This window comes from Bacillus rossius, chromosome 5 (assembly GCF_032445375.1).
Source record: "Bacillus rossius redtenbacheri isolate Brsri chromosome 5, Brsri_v3, whole genome shotgun sequence".
NCBI lineage: Eukaryota > Metazoa > Arthropoda > Insecta > Phasmatodea > Bacillidae > Bacillus > Bacillus rossius.
The window spans coordinates 38,781,927-38,795,856 of record NC_086333.1 but is presented as its reverse complement, the minus strand read 5'-3'; the positions used below and the strand labels follow the sequence as shown (position 1 = coordinate 38,795,856).

Here is a 13,930-nt window from a genome sequence, read left to right as displayed (position 1 = left end):
TAGAATGCCTCATGGTCTTTGGTCTACATTGGAGACTGCGATGCTATCCGTCAGTGCGGTGGTTCATGAGCACATACTTGGTGAGAACAAAGATGGTGGTAAGAGCTTGGGCTTGTAAGATCTACACTTTTATAACTAATTAGTTTTGAGGTACAGTATAGGGTTCAGTTGAAAAGAATTCAAAAGAAATGAAAATAGTACCATGAAAAATCTGGGGTGTAGGGAGGTATAACTTAATAATGAATAAATGATTAAATATTGTTTGGCTCGGCACACCAGTAGACTTTTCTTTCTCTTCTATTCTTCTATTACTTTCTGAAAAGGTACTGATTAACTTAAAACATGATAGAACTTAAGTAGAATGCTGATTTTTTTAGACGAAAAACAAGATTGTGGAAAAGAAACAAAAATGTAAGCTGATTGCACGATAATGCTCTTGAAAAAAAAGTTAAGTTTTCCAAACAGATGAAAGTTTTCTAGATGTTGAAGAATTTTTACAGTTAAATTTTATTGGTTAAAAGGTTTCAATCTAAAAGGCTTGTAGGCTGACTGTAAGGCCCTACCTGATCATGATCTTATTCAACCATGTGAAATTATCGAACTGATCTCACAAGTTATTTTTGTCTGAGTTAAATTTTTTTATTGTAAATTTAAACAAATTCTGATCTAATCCAGGATTGCTCCTGGCATCACCTATGTACATAGTAACTTTCATATTTATTTATTTAACTTATTTATTCATTTTAAATTCTAGAGAGGTTATTTATTTATTACAGTTTATATATATATATATATATATATATATATATATATATATATATATATATATATATATATATATATATATATATATATATTGTAAGACTATGTAATGAATGTACGAGTGAATGATAGGAAGTCTTGTTTGTAGAGAAAGATTATTTATTTAATTTTTGGTTAATGTTTAGTAAAAATTGAATGTAGTTTAACCTGTGAAGGAGGTTTTTTTTTTTTCCAGCATCCAGCCCTTCTACACCTGTATAGGAAGAGGCTAGGTGATAGGTACCGCAATGCTCTACTTAAAAAATTTAATTCTGTTTTAGTGAGGTACATTGATGCCAAAAAAAAACCTGGTTTGCGGCAATATATTTAATATTTGGGCTAATGTCTCATTGACAATATGATTATTACAGACAGTAACACGAAACTTCTCAGAACAGTGATGTTGGGGGGGGGGGGGGGGGGGGGAGGGGGGGGTGAATCTGCCAGGGCCTATAGCAAGTAACCATTGCAGTGTTTGTCTAGAGGTATTTTGGAAAACCACAGAAAAACAAATCAGGATAGTTGGCCCAGGATTTGAACCCTTGTCCTCCAGAATGTGAGCTCAGTATTTTATCACTGCACAACTTTGCTCCATTAATGGCCCCTTCTCGGAAAATGTTAAAAGAAAGGTTTTCGTCGAAATTCATGGATTCTTTTCCTTTGGAGATTTTTAACCATACAGTCAACATTATTAACACATATCATAAAACAACAGATGTAGAAACTGACAGGCCTCAGATTTTTTGCAAATAATGCAACATTAAATCAACCTGCCAAAAACGTTTCAAAAATGTACGCTTTCTTGTTTTATTGCAATAACAATGGCATAGTTCTTCATACAAGTGAAGAAAGATTTGACTATATACAAGGCTACAAACAAAGAAAAAATTTATCTTTTTTTGTTAAATAGAATGTACGCAGCATGCAGCACTTGCATGTCAATCTGCCAGGTGTGACGGACTTAACACCACCTCCCATTGTAATAATAGTTCCCGGAAATTATACGGTAGGAAACAAGGTGTTTCTCACAATACGCCCTACTAGTCTGGCTAGATAGGTCTGAAACAAATTAGTACAAAACAGTAGCACTACTGTTTTGAAGTTACTATTATATTCTGCAATCAATAAAGCTTCATAAATTACAATGCATGGGCAGCTCATATTGAATTAAACTGAACCATAAATTGGTCGCTTCAGTGAAATAACATACATTAAAATTGAAAATAATAAATATAGTTACAGTTTTAACTAACCACAATAGTGGAAGTAAAAAAATATGACCATGCATGAATAATGCCAAACTATTATACAACTCCGAATTTTCAAGTATCCCATGAAAATTAACCTACGAATCTTTTCTTAAACACATAAGCAGGGACACATAAGTACCTATAAATATTTTAACTATCAATTTAAGTTTGGTTTCTTTATAATGCAAAACAGAGTAAATTGAACTGTAGTTGAATTCGTCAACACCTTACATGCTAAATGTCCGACAATGCAATTGCCATATCCGTACAGCACAAAGTCTTTAAATTTTGCATGTCTAGACACAAATAGTAACTTTTTTTACACATTTAACCCCACTGCAACTACCCCAGTAAACCATTTCTATTCCCCTCAGTCAATAAAATAATGTAATCAAATATTTTTTACCATTTAAATTATTGCAAAAATAACAAGTAATCTACAATAATAAATATTCAATAAAAAACCTAGGTTATAAAGTAATTTACATACGTATATGTCATATAAGAAGAGGGTTAAATTTTTTTTATTACTCATGTTACAGTTATACGTTACATCTCTTCCGCTAAGTAACAGTAAAAATAAATTAAAATAAGAAGCCCAAATACTTTCAAACATAAAACAAAGTTGCTGCTTGCACTATTACAAGAAAGCATTTACAGTAAAGGTGTGACTTATAGAAACTTAAACAGGTTCATGTACTGAGATGGTAGACATGTATAGTGCAGGCCAGAAGTCTTGAAGCTGAACCTCATAGTTCTATGAACTTCCGAGCTGCTCGGAACAGTTCAACATTACCAAATAGTGCAAAGCTATATAAATCAGATTCTGCATGGCTCGGTTATACAACTGTTTTAAAGCATTTACCATTGTAATGATGCTGCTACTTGTATTTATTAAAAAACAATCTGTCAAAATGAAAAACCTTTATGGTCAGCGAGTTTCAATGAGTTCCACCAACAGAAATTTACGCATTGGTTCATCGCCTGCAACTGCCTCAATTCCAGCCACATCACCATTTATATTATTTATTTTAGTAGCATTTTATGTAAGTCTTCATTGTGGTTCCTCTACATAAGATTTTGTGCTCAAATCTTGTGTACAACTTTGTTTCCAATTTTCTCTTAGCAAACCAGCAAACACACTGGCACTGTCTCTCTCTCAAAATAATTATTAAAATTAATGCAAAATAGTGACTGCTTCTTTCAAGCAAAAATTCATAATTAAAGTTTAAATTATTCAATACTAATGATATTTTCATAGTTCTGACGTTAGTCAAATTAAATACCCATCTATGGCAGACCAGACCAGAATGATATATTATTTCCCTAAAAACCACCTTTCTTGAAATATGCTCCAATGGTCAACATCTGAATGAGTTTAGTGCACAAAGGGGGAGTGTTGGGCCATACTAATATGCATTCTCTTTCTCTATTGTCCTATTTACCCCTCACGCTTTTCAACCCCATGCTGATGGCTCGGAAGACCATACTACAGACAAAGCTTTGTTTTGTAAACTATTCAGTAAAATGTGTTACATAATTACTATAGTGAAGACTCAAAGTCTGGATGCACCTCTCATGACCAAAGTGGAACATTAAATAAATTACTAAACATATTTTAATAACATACCAATAAGAGCATGTAAATGAATCTCCCCAAATATACACACCTTACATAATTATACTAAAACTGAAGTATGGTATAATAAGTTACAGAAATTGTACATTTACCTGCACAAACGTCATGTATATCTTGTCCACATCAGGCCTCTCTTCTCTGTCGACTTTGATGTTCACAAAATGTTCATTCATCACTTTAGCAATTTCTTCATTCTCAAAAGATTCCCTTTCCATCACATGGCACCAGTGACAGGTTGAATATCCAACCGAGAGGAATATCAGCTTATCTTCTTGCCGAGCTTTTTCAAATGCTTCATTACCCCAGGGATACCTTTGGTCGATAAGAAACACCATCAATGAGTAAGAAAACTTACAATTTCTTTTTTGCAATTTATTTACGATTGGTATATGTAGCAATTCAGGATACAAGTTACTATACTTGTTAAGATAAAAGTGAGTCTCTCACCACATTAATGCTAAATGCAAGTGTCCTCCATAAACATCAAATTACTTTGAAGTTTTACATTATTCCAGCTCTTATCTGTTATTTACGTTATATTAATAACTTATCTCTATATAAAAGTAGAAATAAAATCTCAGATTTTTGTCAGGCAAAGCCTTTTTACTAGCAAATAGCTTGGAATATGTATATATTATCTGATTTTTTTTTTAAGGTAAAAGTGATGTCAAGAAATTTATTATCTGTCAACGACCATAACTCTTACATCAGGATGCATTATTCTGAAGTTAAGATGAATACCTCATAAAAATTCTTAGTTAATGACCAAACCACAAACCAAACATTAAAAAACTAACCCATGAGTTGGTAACCATGAAGGAGATAAGTATATGTCATAGTAAAACATGTGCTACATTATTCAGATAAAATTGAATTTTAAATTATTACAACTTAATGAAATCATTTAGATTTTTCCATTTTAAATTGCTATTGATGAAACTGCCCTTAAAGTGAATCTGACGGAAGCCTGGAAATCCACAAACTGTGTCATAGATAGGTACCACAATATATAGCAACTAAATACAAGAGAGATCATTAACACAGGTTATACAGTGATTTTAAGTGATGTGTGTGCTTAAAACAGAACGAGCCATACGGCCACGATCATACGATCACAGCCAAGACCACCAGGCCGGAGCATGCAAAATGCACCGATGCAAAGTGTGACAGGAAAACTGGTGAAGGCAGGTGGTGACATGCGTTCACACACGTGGCATGCCTCTGGAAAACCGAAAATCTATCTTTCAAATTGCTGGTGGTGCCACAATGTGAGACAAGTGCCACGCGAGACTCCTGATCAAATCCCGAATCACGCCATGCCAGCATGTGCCAGATCAATTCCAGTAGGCCACATCGAACAGCCCGAATTCTCCATAAGGACCAGTGATGACCCGCGCAAGTTTGTAAACACGTGTCGTGAGAGGATGAGCCAGTATGGAGTGCCAGATGCTGAGTGGATGGAAAGTGTGAGGGGTGTCCTCAAATGCAATGCAAAAACGTGGTGGAACATCATGCATGAGTTTAACATGTCATGAGAGGAATTCTACTGATGGTTTGAGGCATAGTTTACAGAGGTTAGATTCGAGATGAAGGTACGAGTAGAACTGTACGGCCTCTAGCAAAGACAGTCTGAGGCAGTGCAAGAGACGTTCATCATGAAGAAGATCTGCTTGTACAAGCGGTTGTTCCCGACGAGCGAGCTGACAGAACTGTTAGAGCATGTGGTAGAACTAATGAGCCTGGAACTATGTCCCCATCTACGCCCTATGGCATGCCGGACAGCTGAGGATTTTCTTCAGTTCACCCATATGGTGGAACAAGACCTGAGGGCGAAGAGACTGAACAAAGTCATCACCACTACCACTTCCCGGGCCGAGACCACGGCGGCAGCTGACGAGAAGGCACTTGTACCATACGTCACGCACCACAACAACAGTCAAGGTGAACCAGGGAAAGCGCTAACCACCTACTTGGCGGAAGCCATCAGCAAGGGCCCACCCCTCAGTGCCACACGTACCTGTCGGGCACGCATAATGGCACCACAACTGTCCAGTAGGAACAAGTTCTCGCCAGACTTCGCGGCGCAACAGCAGATACGAAATGGGCGGCAGGGGGCGGCGAGCTAAACAAGTCCACCTCCTCCAGACGACATCAGATCGATGGAGACGGGATCCCTCCTGGGTCACGTGGGAGTGGCAGAAGGAGAGTTACTGCGGATTTCTGTTATTGTCAATGGGCATGCATAAAATCACTTTTTGACAAAGCAGCCAGCCACAACTACGTCGCAGCAAAGTTTATCGACCTGGCCCAATTCAAAAAACAGGCAGAACCGACTCCAGCTGGCCACCAAGGGAAATGCCTGTCACACCCAGGACGTTACGACGCTGCACGTGAGCGTGCGAGACCAGACATAGACCACGACCGCCTTGGTGGTTGACAACATGAGATGTCATCATTCTGGGGCTGCCATGGCTCTATGAGCAGAATGAAAATATCGAGGTACAAGCTGGATGCGTGCATGTCAGTACCCAGGGCCGCTGTACCATCTACGGACTCAAAACACAAACCATTCAAGACACCAAACAAGGTCAGTCTCATGAGTCCAAGCAGGAGTTCCTTCTGAGCTCCATGCCACTATTCAGCATGTCCCTGATCGCGACCGCGGATCCATTTAAACATACCACCATAACTGAACATGCCATCCCGACCCATCCTCACGAACCCATATTCATTCCACCAAATAGTTACGGACATGCAGGCCGACAAACCATTCTAGATCCGGTCCAAGAAATATTACACGATAGCATAATCAAGCCTAGTGAGAGCCCCTACAAAGACACGGATTCTAGTTTTTCGCAATCCTTTTTTGTCTCCAAGATGCCCCTGCGACATTCAAAAGTATGATGACGCGAGTCCCGGATAAATACTCAGGTAAATTTTTGGCCGCCTACTTGAACAATATTATCATCTGGTCTTAGACGTGGGAAGAGCATGCGCACCACCTGGTCCTAGTCTTAGAGTGTCTCATCATGCACGGGCTCACATGTAATCATGACAAATGCCAACTGGGTACCACAGAATTAGACTTCCTAGGGCTAGTCATCAATAAAAAGGGAAACAGGCTGATGGAGAAGCAACTAGTGGTAATCATCAACAAAGACCTGTCGTGCACGCGGAGACAACTCCAGCAGTTCCTGGGACTGGAAAATTGGTTTGCATGCATTTATCCCAGCATTCTCGATAGTAGCGGCACCTTTGACGGAACAGCTGTCCACATCCACAAAAGAAGCCATTCCGGTGGACCAAGACCAAGATCTGTGTTCGATAGATTGAAACGCTGTTTCGGCAATGCCACCTGTTAGCCCAGCTAGACCCAAACAAACAGCTGATAGTTCAGACGGACACGAGTCAAGAAAGCAACGGCGCCATCCTACTGCAACTCGGTGACAATAACGAGCCTAGAATCATAAGTGTATGCTAGCGCTAAATTTGGCAAAGTAGAGAGAAGGTTCAATATCAACAAATGCAAATGCCTTGGCATGGTATGGACACTTCGAAAGTATCAACCGCATCTAGAAGGCCAACAGTTCGTATTAAGGACAGACAGGCAGTGTATTAAGTAGCTGGCAACCATGCAGGGGCGACGATCCAAGCTTACACGTTGGGCCATACTACTCCAGGCGCTAAACTTCGTTGTAGAACATGTACTGGGAAAGCAGAATGAACTGGCAGACAAGTTGCAACGATTTCTGCATTTCAAGTTGTCAGGTTCATGCCAATCTTTCTCCCTTCCCCAAATCCTACCTGTCCTTGTACAAATCAATTTTTTTTGTGATGTTGTGATGTTTTCCCCCTCTCGAGTTGCCGCGTATGCGCAATCAGTGGTGAAGTATGTTATAAATATTGCTTGCACCCGAGTCCTCCATCTTACTCGTCTTACTTGCTTTCAGCTTTGTACACCGTTCGTTCAATTAGGGTTCCATGGCAGATGTGTTCGCCGTAGAAAATTTTGTTTTTCATAATGGCCATTGCCTATGTCTTGGGTGTTTGTGCACCAAATTTAACTTACATTCGCCATTTAATTCACTTTTTGCCATTGTGACTTTAGTCATGTCTATTTTTGTAGAGTTGTGACACTTTTTGTAGTTCCAGGCATTCGTGATTTTTCTGCAATTTGTGGTTTGCATTGGAACGTAATGTTAACTCGTGTTAATGATTTATATTCATTTCTCTGTAGCTTCCACATCTTAAAGTTTGGTATACCTCCTGTTCAGTATGATTGTGTGTACCCTCTTTTATCGCATAATCGTCACACGTGCGTAATCGTCGCACCCATATTTTAGGGCGTCAAAATGTGGATAAAAAAACCTCTCGCGTAAACGTCGCATGATGTTTTGGGTCCCGCTATTAGATGCCGAGCGCTTTGTATAGGTATATGTTCCGTATAAAACAATGTATTTTAAAGTATAAATATAATGTTTTTTCAGAAATTACCGCGTACTTATTTAAATAATGGAAATACCAAGCTGCCTGATGTGCAAATTTTCTTTTAAAGACTTTTTAAACATTAAAATCTTCATTGTTCGTCTGCGTCGCCGCAGTGTACCGCTTACAAAAAAGTAGCCAGCGCTCGTTGCAATCATTACTGTTTGGTTATGTTGCTTCCCGTATAGAGCGCACACACGTAGTCGAATATTGATATTTCGCCGATTGCATGCAACACACGCTCTCTATGCGGAACCGAGTTAACTACTTTTGATATCTCGCTCACTTGTGGTGTTTACTACGGTAGTTACGCGTTCGTTCGGCTTGCATTTGGATCACATATTTTGTTTTTCTATTTAAAGTTGAAGAAAGGTTTTTGTTGCATGACTTATTAAATTAAATTGTTTGGCGTGCTCTTTTATACTTCACTTTGTAAATAAACGTACTTTCCATTAATGGATTTTGTTTTTATGAATACTTTATCTAACAAAAAAAAATTTTCCGCATAATCGTCGCACCCCTACTTTTCAAACTTGATTTTAGAATAAAATGTGCAACGATTATGCGAGAAACCACGGTAGCTCAATTAGTTTGCTTGCTAATTTAATATTTACATTTCTAATATTTAGTGAGGATACTGTTTGTGTAAGTTGTCCTACTCTTGTCGCTGCAAGTGTTATGAGCATGGTCTAATGCGCAAACTGTCTAGTTATGTTTTTTTGCAGCTTGTCATTTTTCTTGTTTGAAGTTCATTGTACCATACCTGCCTTATGCTGTTTGCTTTCTTGCGGTACAAGTATTCCCATTTATGTTACGCCTATTTACCTACTTTGTACCTGAGGTTTCGATGCAATGCCTAAAGCATCAGTAATTACTTATGTATCATTCGTGCATACGTTGTAAGATGATATTAATTACACACGTTAGAGTTTGTTTCACATGTATGCATGATGTTATATATGCAGAGTAAAATATTGTTAATAAGTTTGATGCTCCTGAATAATATAATACATAGTTTACATAATGTTTTTGGAGCATTCATGTTGCATTTTAATGTTGCAGACCACTTATATAGTATTTTGCCCACTTTGAAAACTCTCATTTACATGTCACATGTATTGCATTTACCACTCCTGGTAAAAAGAAATGTTATATAATGTTAGCATCATACGGAGTTTCTATTTTTCATCCATGTTGATTACATTTAAAACTATATATCTTTGGCTTAACGTAACGTAACCTGTGTATCTGCATTCATATTTTGTGTTATTTTTATACACAAAGGCTTTATATAAATATTATTTGAGTTTTATCTATCAAGATTTTGTCCAGTTTTGAATTTTCATGTTGTATAATCCAGCATATACAAGCCTACAAACTGGAATAAATGATAATAGAAAATTATACATTTTATTGGAAAACATTTTCCAATTTGAACAAACACTACACTATCCAGTATATTCATAAAAAAAAGTATCCTCTGCTTACTGTTTTGCACTTTTCACCAGGCCCCGTTGGAAGGTTATATGGATTCTGCAGCACCTTTCAGTGTTAGAATCTTGATGACACAGTAACGAAGTGTGATGATGTCGAGTGGGAAGAATTGTTGCCACCTACTAGCGGGCATGCCAACACCAATTCGTACACATCTATGCCGAGCGCAACTCTATTTTCAATCGCCCCAATAACCCCACCCACTCTCCCTTCGGGCATTGTACTGGATGACTTGGATGCATATGTGTGAATTGTCCAACTCACAGAAGCTCGTACGCCGCTGCAACGAAGGCCAAGGGGAATACGAGGGTTACTGGATGGTAAATGGTTGTTTACAAGCACGACCAGCAGGGAGCGACAGACCATGGCAGATTTTGCACCAAGCGTGACGCGGCGCAAGATTTTTAACATGCTACACGTAAACAGGCTTGCTGGACACACAGGTATGGACCAGACCATGGATGAAATCCGTGAGTTGTTTTAATGACCAGGAGTAAACAAGTTTGTGCGAAGTAGCATGCGTAGCTGTAGACACTACCAGAGGCACAAGACACAGGTCAGATGATAACGCTCAGCAAGTACCGAGTCAGGCCACTGAACCCTTCCACACAGTCCGATTAGATCTGATGGGCCCATGTCCACGGTCTCCCCGAGGGAAGAAGTTTGTGCTAGTAGTAACAGACAGCTACACACGCTGGGCAGAGGCATTTCCAAACTAAAGATTTGACATGAAGGCCATTACATGCAAGTTTGAATCGAGGGTTTCGGATGGCGGTGCATCTGAAAGGGGCCACCACATTAAGAGGCACATGGACCTGTCTATGCCTCTTTCTCAGGGACGTGACGTGGCTCATGTGGCGCTAGGCTTGAAATCTCCCACAGAGGCATCTGATAAACAAATATTGTGAACATAGATAGTAATTAAGTGGGCAGTCCAGGCATCCCACACGCCTCAGTCTCGCAGTCGAACACTTGGTCATAGTCACTCGAGAGAGTCCATAGCAGTCACCCTAGGTGGTCCTGTCAAAACAATTTTTTTCCCTCCATTTCTTGCATACAAATATTTCGGGTCAAGTTTATTTTATGATACCAGATTACTATTGGTTGGAAATAATGTAGGGAGGGGAGATAGTATGGCATCATGTAAATTGCAATGCCAATGATAATAGATTGAATTGCGAAATGAAGGAAAATATTGTATATAAAATTGGCAACAGCAAAAGACAAAATACACCGTGAAAAAAAAAATGATAGTTAAGTTTTAAAGCGATTATGGTATGAGGAGGAGTGAATTAATAAAGAAAGAAATATTTTTTTTAAGTGAATAAATAAGTACACAAGAAGTAATAAATATATATTAAGAAATTTATTTTGTATGTGTGGAAATAAGTGAAGGAATCATGAGAGAAGAGCAAGGTTGTGTTATTTATATTAAATTAATATAACGGTGCAGTGTAGAGAAATAATGTGTGGTCGTGTGAATTTGGTAGTGAATAGGGAAATAATTCATGTTTCGCAATATAGACTAAATTAAATGGAGGAATGGCAATTGTTTTTAGTATAAATTTAATATCTACATGAGAAATATTGATATTAAAAGATTATTGCTATAAAGCCAAGAAAGGTAAGTGGTTTTTATGGCTTTTAAATGTTTGTGATTTGTAGTTTTATGAACATTTAGTTTGATGTTTTAGGTGAAAGATGAGTTGTGTGTTAAGTTAGTTTTACAACCACTGAAGAGAAAAAGCAAAGCAGAAGTTTTGGTGAGGGTAGGTCAGCTAATAAAAAAAATTATACAATTACATTACGATTAGGTAGGGATAGTGATGAAGTTATCAACAAGGCTGTCTTGAAGCAATTAATACCTGTACATTCTTACAGTATAAGCGAGGAAATTCATGGAATTTGGGGAGAGAGAATGTAAATGCAGTAGTTTTCGCATCTTTCATTTAGGTAAAGGCATCTTTCATTTAGGTAAATTATAGGTTTAGGTTAACGTAAAATACTTAAATTTTAACAGGTCTAGGTTGTTTAGCGATACCTGTATTTCATTTGGTGAAACTGAGACATTTTCCCTATGTTATTTTTTGGGTATCATGAAGTAGACTATAGTCCCACCTGGTATAGTCTATTTTGCGATACCAGTATTTAAATTGTTGAAAGTATAACTTGTAGAGAAAATAATATTTTCTCTGTATTGTGAAGTACAGTCCCGACCGGTCTAGTCTAGTTTGTGATACTGGAATTTATTACTTGAAAGAGAGACGATTCGAAATAATATTATCTCTGTTATCACGTTTTAAGAAAGATTTTTCTCTGTATCATGAAGTAGAATACAGTACAACCCAGTCTAATCTCTTTTACAATACCAGTATTTTATTCCTTATGTTTTACCACACTACCCGCAACTTTTATTTTGTCAGAGTCATGAAGTTTTCTAATAAATAGGGCACGCTGTTATATTTCATGATATCACCATACATTGTAACTTCAACAATTATTAATTTATTTTAAAATGACACATTAGTATCACAAAATAGACTACAGCAGGGGGATTATAGTACACTTTACATACCAAAAAGTATAGTAATAAAAAAATTAAACGCTGTAAGGGTGATAAAAATGTAAGCGACACCATCTTGGTTACGTAATCAGTGTTGTTATGGAATCGCAAAGAGACTACTCCCAATATTTTTTTATCTATGAAATTGTATAGCAATAAATTTAAACTATTTTCTCACACTGGTTTCGGTGTATTATAATTCTTTAGTGTAAAGTTAGTTAACTACATTGTAGTCTATGTAAATTTATAAAAATATTCCTATATGCAACAGCCCAAATTTGCTACATTTAATTTGTTCAATATGGTTATAAAACAATGGTACTGATTCATTTGTTTTTCATATACTCATACTTACAAAACAATCTTTTTATTGCATTTTGCAGTACAACCTAGTATGTCATATTCCTTTTTAAAACAGATGAGTAGGCTAGCACTTGAAATTGTTCCTTACGAAAGAAAAAAAATTATAAATGGCATAATTATTGGCCACTACATTTTCTATGCTAGCACTAAACCTGTCAAGAGTTATAAAATTACCAATTCGAATACGACACTACCACTCAGCACGGAGCTATCATGACTATCATACATACACAATACTGTCCATATTTAAGATCCAAATGAGAAAAATGCAGTTTGACCAAGGCCCCAGTTATTATGAGTCCCATTGACAAAAAAAAATATTTTTTGATGCTGAAACCCTATCATTTTGAGTAATGTTTTACCACTATTCTGCTCTGTAAATATTTGCACAATTCCACATATTGTGTGATTGGACCATCTTTAATCCGACTGACTCGAGATATACAAGACTCCAAACCTATGGTAATTTTTTTTGCTACTAAACCAGAGAAATGGTGTCTCACCCAAGAGATAGCCAATGAACAATGAACAGGTGACAAACATAACATTCTGGTTGGTAAAAGCTAAGACACAGACACAGCTGAGCTTTTTACTTGAAAGCTAAGTTCAGTCATGTTCTACAGCATAACATTCTAATAATCTTTTCTTTTTTTTTGTATGGCACCATAAACATTACATACCATTCAACAGGATTTGTAGCATGTTGAAGTAAATATGGTGACCTCTCATATGCCAAACGGTTTTGATGCTTGGAAGTAACAGTATTATCTCCCCCAGTAGCCATGCTTCTATGGAGCCACCTAAAAAAATCAGTTTGTATAGCAGCAAATGTACACATAAACATTCACATTCCAGATTAACTAGCATACAACCATACAAAATTTCGTTTCGAATTATTCCCAACCTGAATTCCAAGTGACACCTCTTGATAGCACTTAGGCAAGTGGTATCAAGCAAACTAATATTTTTATAAAAAGGAACTATCGTTGGCCTTTTAATCAAATTCCGAATTGTTGTACATTGTCTGAGTATTCCAAGAATCATAACATGAACCAAAAATATAATAAATTTTAGATTTTAAGTTTCTTCGCAACAAGTCATAAAATAATTATTAACAACTTTAATGCACACTCCATAAAATCGTATTCCCAAATCTATAGAAGCTGAATCATTAATAATTGACCCTAACGATATTCTGCAGTGAAATCACTAGGCAAAGCAAAACAAATAACAGCAGACGAAAAATTACTACCAAGTCCAACAACCTAATAATAATTAATTATACATTTTTTGTTTTAATTTAGAATATAATAACTACTTTTATGTACTTTTTCA

The 13,930-nt window shown here is 37.0% G+C and overlaps 1 protein-coding gene across 2 annotated transcripts in view; it reads right to left on the bottom strand.

The window, feature by feature from the left end:
• The window catches only part of LOC134531727 (spermatogenesis-associated protein 20), a 155,207-nt gene extending 141,380 nt beyond the window's left edge, over window positions 1-13,827 (bottom strand). The window contains exons 1-3 of one of the 2 annotated variants that reach the window (XM_063367570.1): window positions 13,500-13,827; window positions 13,276-13,395; window positions 3,783-4,002 (exon numbers count right to left, since the gene is read on the bottom strand). In XM_063367570.1, coding sequence (XP_063223640.1) covers window positions 3,783-4,002; window positions 13,276-13,395; window positions 13,500-13,639 — 480 coding nt within the window. In that variant the 5' untranslated portion in view covers window positions 13,640-13,827. The remainder of the gene's footprint in view (window positions 1-3,782; window positions 4,003-13,275; window positions 13,396-13,499) is intronic. The other variant, XM_063367569.1, reaches the window with a different exon arrangement.
• Window positions 13,828-13,930: the final 103 nt, after the last annotated feature.